The following is a 14,347-nucleotide window of genomic DNA, read 5'->3' on the forward strand; positions in this document are numbered from 1 at the left end:
TTCAGTTCGTTTCTTTTTATATCTGATCTCTTTCTCATGTCCAGTCTGTCTTTGTCTCATCTTCAGCGTCTTCTGTTTGTTTGATCTCCCTGTGTTTTGTCTACTTGTCTCCATGTTTGTTTATTCCCTTGACTAATGGGTTGGGACATGGGAAAAAAAAATCTTCTTTGCCTTATTTGGCAAATAACAAACTGATGTTACATTTTTATATCCAAATTTGAGCCAGTTTCCCCGAGAAGTCAGATACTGATCAAGCATAACATTCAATTTCTGTTCAGAAAAGTAAATAAGGGCAATTTGCATCTGAAAACACCAAGCAAATTATTTTTTTCTTTAACTCTGTTTATGTGTGAGTGTTTGTGCAAGTATGTCTAAGTAGTGAAAGGCACATCTTCAGTGGGTTCCCAGGTAGATTTTTGGGTATTTCCACTGAACAAAAATGGAATATAATGATTTGACACAAATGACACAGAAACATTCAGGATGATTTACCATCATCATCTCAGTTCAGTAATTCAGACTGACTGCAGTAAAACACAAATTCCTGTTTCATGTGGAAATGCTTTTTAAAAAAATTTCCATATGGAAAAGAATTGTTGCTATATGTTATCACATAACAACCTGTTAAACTTGCTATAGAAAATACAAAAAAAATGATTAAAACCTAATACAACACAATAAAATTATAAAATGAATATAGGTGTGGTATGAGATGGTAAAGAATTTTGGTGTCAATGTAGCTGAAACATTTATCGGAGAAAGCGTTTAGCTGCATGTGGTGCAGAGGATGTTGAGCATCCATGTATTATCCACAGCCACAATCTTCTGATGGAGGAATCAAAATAGTGTGTTGATTCAAACTGAAACCAAAATGTTTGAGTACACTCAAAAGTAGGTATTGCCCAAAGATTTCCTTCCAATGATGTGAGGTCTAGTAGGAATGTGCTCAGAAAATTTAGTTAAGAGGTATTTTGATCTTTAAAGAAGCAGCAGTGCTTCCAAATGTTTTATGTGGCTAATTGACTCATATAAAGTCCCAGGTGTGAGAAATGCTACATGTGAAAGATATGTTGAAATGCTGGTGGTATACAAGTCTGGCCTAAATCTACTGTCAGAAAGACTGAAGTAATCCAGGAGTTCAATTAACTGTCTTTAATAAATTCATACAGACAAAATGAACAGCATCGTGTCTCTGTTTCTTGCCAGCCTTAATTTGAATTTTTTGCAGATAGAAGTGAATGTATGTGATAATTTGTGTGTGATTTTCTGAGACACAAACAGATAATTCTATAATTAGTAAAGTTATAAATACTGGCATGAATAATGATAATATCACCTTCTGCTGAGGTAGGACACTCTGCACAAGGCACAAGCAATATCTCACAATGTCTACAAGTCGTCTCACACGTGAGGTCAAAATTAGCAACAGTTTTGGAGCAGAACAGTCCTTTTACTTATTGTTAATACAGGCTGTAGCACTTGGGCACCTTGTGTGGCAGAGTGAAGTACAAGTATCTCTAGCTCTCAAGACTAACATGACCTGGATTGCTGTGAAACTACAGTGACTGAATTGCTGATTCATTATTAGATACTGCTTACAATGTTCTCACTCAACACAGGTAGATATCTCCTGTTCTTTGGAGACACTATTAACATTGTTCCTGACTGAGCAGACCAGATGTCCTGAGATGTGATGTTTCAAAGTGATGATGTTAGTCTCATTGTTTCCAGGAAGGAGCTCAGTATCTGTCAGTGTGCGTCCATCCAGAGTCCAGCTGTACTGAGGACTATCCCCTCCCTCAGAGGAACAGGACACCCTCATCTGTCCCTGGGACAGACACTGAGAGACCAGCAGGACAGAGGACACAGGAGCTGAGAGAAACACACACAGATGAGTTTAGATTTAAAAACTAGAATTGTGAAAATTCTTTACAGTCTCAAATGAAGAACAGGGAAAGCATAAAATACATGCATCTGAACATTTTTTATATTTATTGTATAGATCAGCAAAACATTGTTAAATTTATATCTATTAATAGCTTTATTGAGAAGAAAAGGAATTACCTTGAATAAGCAACTGTAAAGTCTGCTCGCCTGATGATCTACCCTCTGAATCAAAGGTTATAAGGCTATAATTACCACTGTCTGTCCTGCTTAGATCACTGATTCTAAATGTTCCATTACTGGGTAAGATTAGAGATTTGTGTGCTATGGTATTATAAATAGCCTTATTCCCTCTCACATCTAGTATCTTTAATGAATCCTTTAACAAGTAGTATCTAGGTATTTCAGATGTGCTGTTCACTAGCTGGATGTCCACGGTTCCTCCCAAAGCTCCATAACACTGAGCTCCATCCTGTCTGCCATCACAGTAAGTTTCCACACCTGCAAATAAAAAATTAGACAAAAAGCAAAACTGTCAAACTTTTGAGTGTTAAGTTACTACCAGAAAGACTGCAGTAGCATATGCAAATGTTTACAATGAACAGAAATTTGTAAGCTTCATGATTATTTATGATTATTTTCATATGGTTCCCACAGGTGGGCACAAATTAATGACTGAATTCCATCAGCAGAAATAGTGGTTTTGTGGCTACTGTCGTTTTGTTTTAGTAGTAGTTTGTTGTTTACTCAGGCCTGCTGGCAATCAAAAACAGAATATGTATCTAACTGTTATGCAAAACCTCAATTTTTTTGCTGTTCTTAGGGTCTAAAAAACTGACTTTCGGAAGCTGCTCTCATGTGGCAGTTATTCATTGAAAATGAATGCAGGAAGTGAAAATGGAGGAAATTTTAACCCACAAAGAAAAGGTTTGAGTACTCCTGAAACAGGGGATAGTGCAAAAATGCTGCAAATCTTATCAAATGTATGTAAAGTAGCAGCATCACTTCCCAACAGGGAAAATGTTACCTTGAATAAACAAATGTAGAGTCCAAACATCTGATGTCCTGCCATCTGAATCAAAGGTTTCAAGGGTATATTTACCAATGTCAGTCCTGCTCAGGCCATTGATCCTAAATGTCCCATTGCTGGGAAAAATGAGATATCTATGTGCAATGGTATTAGAAATAACCTTATCCCCTCTCACATCTAGTATTTTTAATGAATCCTTTAACAACTGGTATCTAGGTATTTCTGAGGTGCTGTCCATCAGCTGGATGTTCACAGTTCCTCCCAAAGCTCCATAACACTGAGCTCCATCCTGTCTGCCATCACAGTAAGTTTCCACACCTGTAAAGGAAAACAAAAAAGTAAACAATTTATTCTTTTACTTATTATTTAACAAGTTCACCTCTCATAGCTGTATTTTTCAGCTCCATATTAGTTAAATAGTTAAAAAAAATTTAATATAAAGTAAGATAAAAATGTATTTGCTATTGTTTTGTTCAAATTCATTTTGATAGTCTCTAAAAAAGAACAGAGAAAGCAGAAAATGCTATATATATATATATATATATATATATATATATATAGATATAAAGATTACCAAAAAATCGTATATTTATATAAAGTAGCAGCTTTATTAACCAAAAAAAGATTACCTTGAGTAAACAAATATAGAGTCCGCTCGCCTGATTTTCTTCCATCTGAATCAAAGGTTAAAAGGGTATATTTACCAATGTCATTCCTACTCAGGTCATTGATCCTAAATGTTCCATTACTAGGAAAAATGAGAGACCTATGCTCTATGGCATTAGACATAACTGTATTATTTCTCCCTGCTAGTATTTTTAATGAATCCTTTAACAACTGGTATCTAGGTATTTCAGAGGTGCTATTGATCAACTGGATGTCCACAGTTCCTCCCAAAGTTACATAACACTGAGCTCCATCCTGTCTGCCATCACAATGAGTGATCACACCTGCAAAAAAAAGTGAACAAATGAACAAAGTCAAAATCAAACCCAGATGATAAAATCAGTGTCTGAATTTAATTTAGTCAAAATGTAAACCCCGAAGGACTCTGAAAATAAGGTTACATGTTATTTAATGAGTTTATATGTCATAGCTATATTTACGCATTTTCACATTAAAATGATCTCAGAATGTGTCGTTAATCTTTAAGGAAATATAAGTAAAGGAAGTAAAAATCATTTAAAGTGTTAAAATAAAACTCATAAACTGCAGTTCAACAAATCTTTTGGTGAATTCAGCTTAATTTTATTGATGGTGCTAGATCATGTGGCAGCAAAACCTCTTTTTTTATTATAAAATTAAGCATTAATGAAGAAGAACAAAAAGTTTAGTAGCTCACCATAAGAGACACCGAGTAACATAAACAACAGTCCAATGACAACTTCCATGTCTGCTCACTGTACAGCCCCTTATGATCCAGTCAGCAACTTTTCCTTCAATAACAGAAGTGTGTGTGCTACACGCTGCTGTCAGCTGGTACTTCACTTTTCACACGCTGAGAGGATGAAAGGAAGTGACATCATATTTGATCCCCATTTTGCTATCAAGAAAAGAAAAAAAACTGTCAAAAAAAAAGGGTCTTCAAAAGCAACATCTAGTGGTCGAATATAAATTGAATACATGTGTGAGCAGTGAAATGAACCCTTTCATGGTATTCAGGTCTGACCATTTTCAATTTTTTTTAAGTATAATTTTTTTCTGCCTAAAAATGTTTGAGATAATGTTTATTTTCTGCAACATTGTGTATATTACCGAAAGTAGTCACTCACTCATCCAAATCATTTATGTATTCCAAACAGGTCTTGTCAGATAGCATGTTGGACATTAACTATCCATGCACAGTATTGTACACAATATTCACTAATTGATAGGGGATCACTCAAGGTTTAAACACTGAACTCCTCCACTTGGGGCAGGAACTCATCCCCGACCCGGAGTGGGCACTCCACCCTTTTCCGGCTGAGAACCATGGCCTCAGATTTAGAGGTGCTGATCCTCATTCCCGCTGCTTCACACTCGGCTGCGAACTGTTCCACTGCGAGCTGGAGGCCCTCACCCGATGAAGCCAACAGAACCACAGCATCTGCGAAAAGCAAAGATGAGATTCTGAGGCCACCGAAGTGAAAACCGTCCGCCACTTGGCTGCGCCTAGAAATCCTGTCCATAAAAATTATGAACAGAATCGGTGACAAAGGGCAGCCCTGGCAGAGCCCATCACCCACCGGGAACGAGTCCGACTTATTGCCGGCAACGTGAACCAAACTCTTGCAACGGTTGTATAGGGATCGAATGGCCCGTAGCAACGGGCCAGACACCCCATACTCCCGCAGCACCTCCCACAGGACACCCCGAGGGACACGGTCGAATGCCTTCTCCAAGTCCACAAAACACACTGGACACAGACTGGTTGGGCAAACTCCCACGCACCCTCAAGTATCCTTGAGAGGATAAAGAGCTGGTCCAGTGTTCCGCGACCAGGACGAAAACCGTATTGTTCCTCCTGTATCCGAGGTTCGACTAGCGGACGAACTCTCCTTTCCAGCACCCTGGCATAGACTTTCCCAGGGAGGCTGAGGAGTATGATCCCCCTGTAGTTGGAACACACCCTCCGGTCCCCCTTCTTAAAGATGGGGACCACCACACCGGTCTGCCAGTCCACAGGTACTGCCCCTGATCTCCACGCAACATTGTAGAGGTATGTCAACCAGGACAGCCCTACAACGTCCAGAGCCTTCAGGAACTCGGGGCGGACCTCATCAACACCAGGGGCTCTGCCACCAAGGAGTTGTTTAACTGCCTCAGTGACCTTGCCTCCAGAAATTGGCGGGTCATTCCCCTCATCCCCAGACTCTGCTTCCTCCTTAGAAGACGTGTCAGTGGGATTAAGGAGGTCCTCGAAGTATTCCTTCCACCGCCTGACAATTTTCTCAGTTGAAGTCAGCAGCGCTCCGCCAGCACTATACACAGTGCAGGTAGAGCACCGCTTTCCACTCCTGAGACGCCTGACGGTTTGCCAGAATCTCTTCGAGGCAGTCCGAAAGTCTTTTTCCATGGTCTCGGGGTCTTGTTCGCAAGTGATGGGAAAAGGGAGCCAGAGATCAACAGACGGATTGGTGCGGCGGCTGCAGTGATGCGGATGTGTGTTTGAAGCACTGGTTCACCAGCTAACCCCGTTCATGTTTTTACAGACGAATCACTGAGGTGATCACTTTAAAGTGTCTTTGAGTTGGTTTTCAACTTTGCTTTTGTTCTCAGCTTTGTGTTTATGTATAAAACACAGGATATCGAAATGTATTCAGTAACTGTACCTAATGCCACACCTGATGCAGGTTTTAAATAATTATACACCTTAAGAGTCTCCTATAGCATCACCTACAATCCAAACATAGCTTCTGTGCTTCTTTACTATTCAGCCTCTTTTGACTCAGCTGGCAACTTTCAGACAACGTCCTATACTTTACCAAGATACAAACAGGCCCAGCCTTCACTGACCATGTTTCCTGTGGTAAATACAGACCATCCAGGATGCGACTGCTTCACAGTTTTTTAATCTTAACAACTGAACACAGTTGTCATTGGTTTCCATTGATCACAATAGGCAGGATGTAGCTATAATAGAACTGCAGAGAGAGAAGAGAGAGAAGTTGTTTATCAATTTAGTGACACTAAAATTCTAAACCAAGTCATGTCATTTTATTGTCCAACTAATTAATGGACTTTAATTTTTACATTTGAATAAAATTAACCCAAAAAAAAAGAAGTTAATGAAAAATTTGATTCCAATTTAACACAGACATGACAGTCATTATAATTTATAATTAAGCTATAAATATTTTATTTGAGACATTTAAATAACATATTACTTGTTCAAAACACATTTACAGACATTAATGATTGTTGTGTTGCTCAGTGAGTTTTAAAAGTCTTTGACCCTTTTTGACCCTTCCCTATAATTAGCGGTCCAACGGTATGTTGCATTCATGTCCATAACAGTCTTACTGCTCTAGAAACCATTACAGCAGTATTATAGGGGTATACTCTCTCACATGCACTCACCTGTTACTTTTCCTTCTCCATAACCAACACTGGTACCAAAAAAAACAAAACAACTTCATGATCTCCTTGCCATGCTTTCCAGGTCCCAGATATCATTGATCTCCATTTTGCAGTTTCTCCCTTGCTCTGTTGCATCTATCCTGTGTCATGGTCCTCGGTCCCCTGACCCAGCGTTTTTAGTTCCTTGTGATGTTTGTATTATTGTACTTGTGTGAGTTATTTTATGGTTTCTAGTTTCGATCCCTTGCCCTTCATGTTTCTCTGTGTCCCCTCTGTTCTGTGTAAGTCTGTTTCTGCATGTTTGATTTCCCCTCTGTGTCTTTCGGTTCTTAGAGTCCTCTGCCTTATGGTTTATGTCTCTGTGTTTCTTAGTTGCTGTCTCCACTGTGTCAAGTTCGCGTCTCTGTGTGATCCTTCCTGTTTTACTTTGAAGTTCCGTGTCTTATGTGAATGTGCCCTGCTTTGCTTGTCTCGTCAGTCCTGATTTCTCCCAGCTGTGCCCTCCTTCTGTGTCTCATTCCCTCGTTATCCCTCTGTGTATTTAAGCCCTGTGTTTCTCTTTGTCAGTGTCGTAGTCTCCTTCATGCTGTGTGTGATTCTCCCTGTGGTTCCTGGTATACTTTATGTTTAGCGTTCCCAGTTTAGTTTAGTACTGTTTTCGTGTTCCACTTTTTGCCAGCATTAAAGCTGTGTTTTTGAGTTTACGTTTTGTCTCCGTGAGTTTGCGTTTGGGTCCTCTCCTGCCTGCCACACAGCCGAATCATGACATCCTGCTGTGCTGAACCCCTTGAGTTGGCCTCCTGTATCCATTTTTTCATGATAGGATCGGATTGAAACACAAACATGGTCTGTAATTGCCAATACAACTAACCCTTTAAATACATGATGAGCTGGCGTGTTGAGTTTTACCTGACCTCTTATGTTGCTTCACTTCTCTGTACACAACAGACAGTGTTATCAGGAGCACAGACTGGGATGATGACTGTTTTCAGATTAAAGCTGTTTCTCTCTATTCAAGTGTGGAATTTGGTAACAGTTTAAAAGTAAGTATTATTAAAAAGCTGTAGATACATAGCTGCTTCGGCACACCTCCATTGTTTTTTTTTTTTTAAGGTAAAGGGTTATTAATAGGACAGATTTAATCTTGAGGTTTTAGTGCTTAAATCTAACAAAAAGCTGATATAAGTAAAACTAAACTGTGTGAAACAGAAAATGCACACAAAAGTAGTAGCCTTCAAAGTCTGTGTAACTGTTTCCAACATAAAAGGTCCAGCTAGGTTTTTTATCACGTAATGTATGATCTTGGAATATCAGGCTGCAAATGCAAAAAACAATGTGCACTTTTCTGCGCATTTTTCACAGATACTGTAACACAATTAATTTTGTCAATAATGAGACTGTCTGCTTTACTACCAGTATCAATAGTAGGCTTGGAGAATATTTTCACCACTGACTATCATGCTTACTTTAATAATCCTAAATGCTCAACACAAAGTAGTTATTAGCCTTTGGAGCCAAAGATTATTGAAAGAGATGTGAGATCTGTAATTATAAGGATAGCTCACTGAAACCTTTGTTTTTTGTTTTTGTTTTTTTTATTTTAAAAATGATGCAAAAAGTCAACGAGATTAAAGTATTAAATATTTAATAACTTTAGAGCTTTGTTCATCAGTAATGCTGATAGGATGTGGATGTGAAACAGACTCCAAAGACATCAGTAACACAATAATTATCAACATCATTCAACCATCTCAAAGTTTATGTTAGACGTGCATTTCAGTATATCTAAATATTTCTGTAAATTACCAAATGCACAATGATACAATCTTAAACAAAAAAGAATAATGTCACTGTCTCCAAATTTATCTCTACATGTGCATTTTGTTGTTTATCTAATATTGACATTGAATAAAAAAGCAAGAACATAATTATAAAAGCATAGTTGAGCTGATTAAATGTTATCTTGACTCTGAAGATCTCTTTGATATTCGTGCTGAAGCTTATTGTCAATTTACTGTCCAGTATTCAAAGCATTTATAGGTTGTTGTAAGTGAAAAAAGGCTTCCACTGTGTTGCGCATGTGCCCATAGATCCAAAACTGATGCTTATTTTAATCACTATAAAAAGTAGTTTAGCAGTGCACAAATCTACAATACTCTAAGGTTTTACTGTGTGATGTTTCATGAGATGTTATGATTTGGTGTCATATAAAGAAATCTGATCTGATTTGTGTTTAAATGTATAAAGAATGTGTGTTTGTTATACTGCCAGTACTGCTTAGTAGTGATGACACCAAATAACACAATGTGTTTGATTATTCTTTAAAAATAATAATTCTATAAGAGAAGCTGGAATTTGGATGTTTTATCACTGCCCAGAGTACTGGTTGCACTGCAGTCATGCAACAGTTTAATCTGATGATTAATTTCCACAATTACAAAGTCAAAAACTAGTCAATTTCAAATTAAAAGAAAGTCCCTCATTACAATCACAGTCTTTGTTCCATCAGACCTTCAACAAAATACAAATGCAGAAAACACATACAGTGCTTCTGTAATTAAATATAGAGAGAATCTAAGACTCTAAGACTGGATGCATTGATGCCCTGTCGTAATTTGGAACTCGAAGTACCGGTAATGAAAATCAATATTAATGAGCTTTGATGATTAGTCTGATGTGAAATCACATTAAATGAAAAACCTTTAGGTATCTTTCCATCACCTTCTCCTCCATGGACTTTCAGTGTTGCAGCCCACCTAAACTCAGCAATCACTTAAATTACCTTTATGGGCCTTGGCATACAAGCAATCACCTCCTGTCGGTTTTGTGTGCCTACATCGCTTTTTAGTCTTGACTTGGGCATATTGTGTCTGACACCTTCACTGCTGCTCTTTGCTCCACTTCGTCATCTTCTTCCTCTGCAGAGTAACAAGAAGATAAAATAAAGCTCAGTAAGTCATTAATACAATAGTGTGACTTGTGCAGATTGACAGGAGTTAAAAAGAAACAGGAAATGATAAACATTTTTTAATGTCATTTCAGATTCTGAGCAAAAATCACACACAAACTGATTTAAAATTGTCTTTTTTGTGAGTTCACATGACTTCTTTATCAACATGATCAGAATCAACCTTTTGGGATTTACTTAACTGAATAACTGAGCATGCATCAAGACATTCCTTATCAATATTTAAGAAAGTAAAACGGTTGTTTGTTTGTTTGTTTTTTTAAAAAAAGCAAGAGCAAATTTTATTCTTTATATATTTAAATGTATTATCAATTTATAAAAAGAGCAATAAACAACCAGAGTGCAGTGAGCACAATGAAAGTTTTGTACCTTCTTGTCTTGCAGATATGTTGTTTTGTTTCTTCTTCTGAAAACAGATGACTGCTATACCCACAACTAAGAAAATCACGAGTGCTGAGAGGACACGAACCATCAATAGCAAAATTACTGCTGCAAAAATAAATGACATAAAAACAAATAAGTCAACAAATGAAGAAAACAACAAAGAAAATAAACATCAGTGAATCCACTTCATAAAACTCCATTTTTATTTGCTAAAGTACCAGTCATCATTGCTGACATTTTGATTTCATGAGATTAGTTGGGTTAAGTTAACTGGTTAATGTAAATATCCCATAGGTATGAGTGGAAATGGTTGTCTGTCTCTCTGTGTTAGCCCTAAATCAGTCTGGGGACCTGTCAAAAGTGTAGCCTGCCTCTTGCCCTAAGATAGCTGAGATTGACTCCAGCCCTCTCCACCACCCTGATAAGCAGAATGGAATGGATGGATATGATATTTGTGCCCTGTTGACTAATGTGCAAACAATAGAAATGAGCAAACAATCGAAAGATTTATGAAAACCTTACAGTGCCCATAGTAAACACAAATTGCTATTTAGCTTTTATTAATAATGTGTTCACTCACCACAGATAGATATTTTCTCTTCTTTGAAGACATTACTGACGTTGTTCCTGACTGAGCAGACCAGATCTCCTGAGACGTGCTGTTTCAGAGTGATGATGTTTGTCTTATTATTTCCAGAAAGGAGCTCAGCATCTGTCAGTGTGCGTCCATCCAGAGTCCAGCTGTACTGAAGACTGTCCCCTCCCTCAGAGAAGCAGGACACCCTCCTCTCTCCCAGGGACAGACACTCAGAGACCAGCAGGACAGAGGACACAGGAGCTGAGACAAATAGACACAGATGACTATTGATTTTAAGATGCGCGTTATTAATTATATTGTCCAATGAAGAACAGGGAAAATACAAAATACATGAAATTTTGTGAAATATATAAATTACCAAAAAACTATTATGTGTGTGTTTATATATATATATAAAAAAACACCCAGCACGCCCCTGCGGGCGGTTTATCCTTCAAGCTCGGGTCCTCTACCAGAGGCCTGGGAGCTTGAGGGTCCTGCGCAGTATCTTAGCTGTTCCCAGGACTGCGCTCTTCTGGACAGAGATCTCCGATGTTATTCCCGGGATCTGCTGGAGCCACTCGCCTAGCTTGGGAGTCACCGCACCTAGTGCTCCGATTACCACGGGGACCACCATTACCTTCACCCTCCACATCCTCTCGAGCTCTTCTCTGAGCCCTTGGTATTTCTCCAGCTTCTCGTGTTCCTTCTTCCTGATATTGCTGTCATTCGGAACCGCTACATCGATCACTACGGCCGTCTTCTTCTGTTTGTCTACCACCACTATGTCCGGTTGGTTAGCCACCACCATTTTGTCCGTCTGTATCTGGAAGTCCCACAGGATCTTAGCTCGGTCATTCTCCACCACCCTTGGGGGCATCTCCCACTTTGACCTCGGGACTTCCAGGTTATACTCGGCACAGATGTTCCTGTACACTATGCCGGCCACTTGGTTATGGCGTTCCATGTATGCCTTGCCTGCTAGCATCTTGCACCCTGCTGTTATGTGCTGGATTGTCTCTGGGGCATCTTTACACAGCCTGCACCTGGGGTCTTGCCTGGTGTGATAGACCCCAGCCTCTATGGATCTTGTACTCAGAGCTTGTTCTTGTGCTGCCATGATTAGTGCCTCTGTGCTGTCTTTCAGTCCAGCTTTGTCCAGCCACTGGTAGGATTTCTGGATATCAGCCACCTCCTCTATCTGCCGGTGGTACATACCGTGCAGGGGCCTGTCCTTCCATGATGGTTCCTCGTTTCCCTCCTCTTTCTTGGGTTTCTGCTGCCTGAGGTATTCACTGAGCACTCGGTCAGTTTATATATATATATATATATATATATATATATATATATATATATATATATATATATATATATATATATATGTGTGTGTGTGTGTGTGTGTGTGTGTGTGTGTGTGTGTGTGTGTGTGTGTAATTGTTGTCAATTTCCCATAGAGGATAGTTATTGTTGTTATTTTTTTATTATTATTAAAGTATTTTAACATTTAATATTTACTATTAATGTTTACCTTGAATACAAAAGGTTAAAAAAATATGTTTAGATTTTACATCAAAATCTAATTCGTTATAGTCTCAAATGAAAAATAAATTTCACAATGTTAAATTTCTATCTACAAATTGTCATCATTTCCCAATCGGAGAAAAATTTACTCTCATTATTTACCTTGAATAAACAACTGTAAAGTCTGCTCGCCTGTTGATCTTCCATCTGAATCAAAGGTTTGAAGGGTATAATTACCACTGTCATTCCTGCTCAGGTCACTGAGCCTAAATGTCCCATTAAAGGGGAGAATGACTGATCTATCTTGTACTATATTAGAAATAACCTTATTATTTCTGACATCTAGTATTTTTAATGAATTCTTTAACAGTTTGTATCTTGTTATTTTTGAGGTGCTGTCCATCAGCTGGATGTCCACAGTTCCTCCCAAAGCTCCATAACACAGAGCTCCATCCTGTCTGCCATCACAGTAAGTTTCCACACCTGCAAATAAACAGAAAAAATAAACAAAATAAACACAATCAAAACATTGACAATTTTCATTGTTCAATGCCCTCCAAGTAGTAGTTGCTGTCGGTCACTGTAGCTTTACAGTCACATCATCATCAAATAGAAAAAATGTTAAATGTTGTACATAACCTGTAGCCTTTCTACAAAAAAACAAAAACAAACAAACAAACAAAAAAACCTTTTAATGGATTAATATCAGTAATTCAGTGATTTTCCAAAATGGGAAAAACAGAGGATTAAGCAAAGGATAGTTTTAGATTTACTTTTCCATATAATTTGATAACTAAAATTCTCATTGCTATAATTAATTTAACCGCATACTCATGTTGAAGTTATCTCAGAATGAGGTATTATTGTTTTTTTTAAACAATAATGCATCTGGCAGGAGTTTTTTTTAAACACAAATACCATTAACTGACCTCAGTATCAGGTCTTCAGAACTTTTTTTGTTTCTTTCATCGTTTCTCATTCAAGCTTGTTCTTATTTTTGAATCTTTTTTATTCTTTCTGTGCAGAAGCTACTTAAGAATTGTGCTATGTAAAAAAAGTACATTATATTGTTATACCTCACCAAACAACACCAGAGATGATAGCTGTTAGACACCCAAAAAAAGCTGCATGGAAAACTTGTGTGAAAGCAGCACAATCACAACCACATCTACTATTATACTTGTGCTTGACACTTTAATTTTCTCATTGGTGCAGCTAATAATGATTGGTGACCAAGTGGAAAGCTTCAGTATGACTTTAAAGCATAAAATTTAATATTAAATCAGTAATATTAATAGCAGCCCATGTGTAACTAAAATAACTGGTAATACTAATAGATACACAGATGTTATATCACACATTCTGTTCATTCACTTCAAGAATCTGGAAACCTTAAACATTAAAGTTGTGTCTGAGTGTGGATATATGTTTTTCCTTTGAAATTCTGTTATATGTTGCACAAGTGATGTACACTGTGCTTTGCAGTTCTACTCAGATGGCGTTTATATGATTTGTGATAAACTTTACAATAACTTTAAAACTATAAAATCATAAGTAACTTACATAACTTGCCTTCACCTTTGCCATTGTCTTTAACACCCAGGGTGAAATTAATGTTTTTCTCTAGGACTCCATTGGAATTAAAGACCTCAACAGTATATTGACCTGAATCATTCCTCCGCATGTTTGTGATCTTGAGTGTCCTGTTCTCGATTATAAACTGTAGTCTGTTGTTAAATTCCTTGTCTGTTGTTGTTATTTTTTCTTTCTTCAGACTGAACACAGTTATGTTCCCCTTGGGAAGTACCTTCGAAAACTTCATTTCACAGCCACTAGCATTAGTCATCACTTGGATATACACAGTTCCTTCAGTCAGAGGAGTGCACGGGCATGTGTTCTTGGTGAGATTACATGTGGTCTCACC

The 14,347-nt window shown here is 37.9% G+C and overlaps 2 protein-coding genes across 3 annotated transcripts; both read right to left on the bottom strand.

Moving 5' to 3' along the window:
• Positions 1-1,258: 1,258 nt before the first annotated feature.
• Positions 1,259-7,051, bottom strand: LOC309687408 (pregnancy-specific glycoprotein 22-like). Of its 2 annotated transcripts, XM_082502383.1 has the most exons (8): positions 6,974-7,051; positions 6,410-6,537; positions 4,687-5,000; positions 4,257-4,457; positions 3,544-3,864; positions 2,912-3,232; positions 2,065-2,385; positions 1,259-1,872 (listed from the first exon to the last, which is right to left on the bottom strand). In XM_082502383.1, exons 4-8 carry the CDS (start codon positions 4,303-4,305, stop codon positions 1,607-1,609), a joined length of 1,278 nt encoding a protein of 425 aa, XP_082358509.1. In that variant the 5' UTR covers positions 4,306-4,457; positions 4,687-5,000; positions 6,410-6,537; positions 6,974-7,051; the 3' UTR covers positions 1,259-1,606. The 2 variants fall into 2 exon arrangements, with proteins under 2 accessions (XP_082358509.1, XP_082358510.1); XM_082502384.1 differs by lacking the exon at positions 4,687-5,000.
• A 1,837-nt stretch (positions 7,052-8,888) lies between these two features.
• On the bottom strand, positions 8,889-14,107 carry LOC309689250 (hepatic and glial cell adhesion molecule-like; the record flags this gene model as incomplete). Its single annotated transcript, XM_082505541.1, has 5 exons — positions 8,889-9,891; positions 10,311-10,430; positions 10,906-11,163; positions 12,586-12,906; positions 14,002-14,107. The coding sequence occupies 5 exons, from the start codon at positions 14,105-14,107 to the stop codon at positions 9,818-9,820; spliced, it is 879 nt and encodes a 292-aa protein (XP_082361667.1). The 3' UTR covers positions 8,889-9,817.
• Positions 14,108-14,347: the final 240 nt, after the last annotated feature.

The sequence above is a fragment of the Aulonocara stuartgranti genome, assembly GCF_965226115.1.
Source record: "Aulonocara stuartgranti genome assembly, chromosome: 2".
In the NCBI taxonomy this organism is placed as follows: Eukaryota; Metazoa; Chordata; class Actinopteri; order Cichliformes; family Cichlidae; genus Aulonocara; species Aulonocara stuartgranti.

What these genes read in the sequence shown, in the direction of transcription:
- LOC309687408 (XM_082502384.1), bottom strand. Translation starts at nt 4,305, where the DNA reads ATGGAAGTTGTCATTGGACTGTTGTTTATGTTACTCGGTGTCTCTTAT. An exon ending in TCTATATTTGTTTACTCAAG is followed by an intron (nt 3,233 to 3,543) that starts GTAATCTTTTTT and finishes TTTCCTTTACAG; the next exon opens with GTGTGGAAACTTACTGTGAT. An exon ending in TCTACATTTGTTTATTCAAG is followed by an intron (nt 2,386 to 2,911) that starts GTAACATTTTCC and finishes TTTTATTTGCAG; the next exon opens with GTGTGGAAACTTACTGTGAT.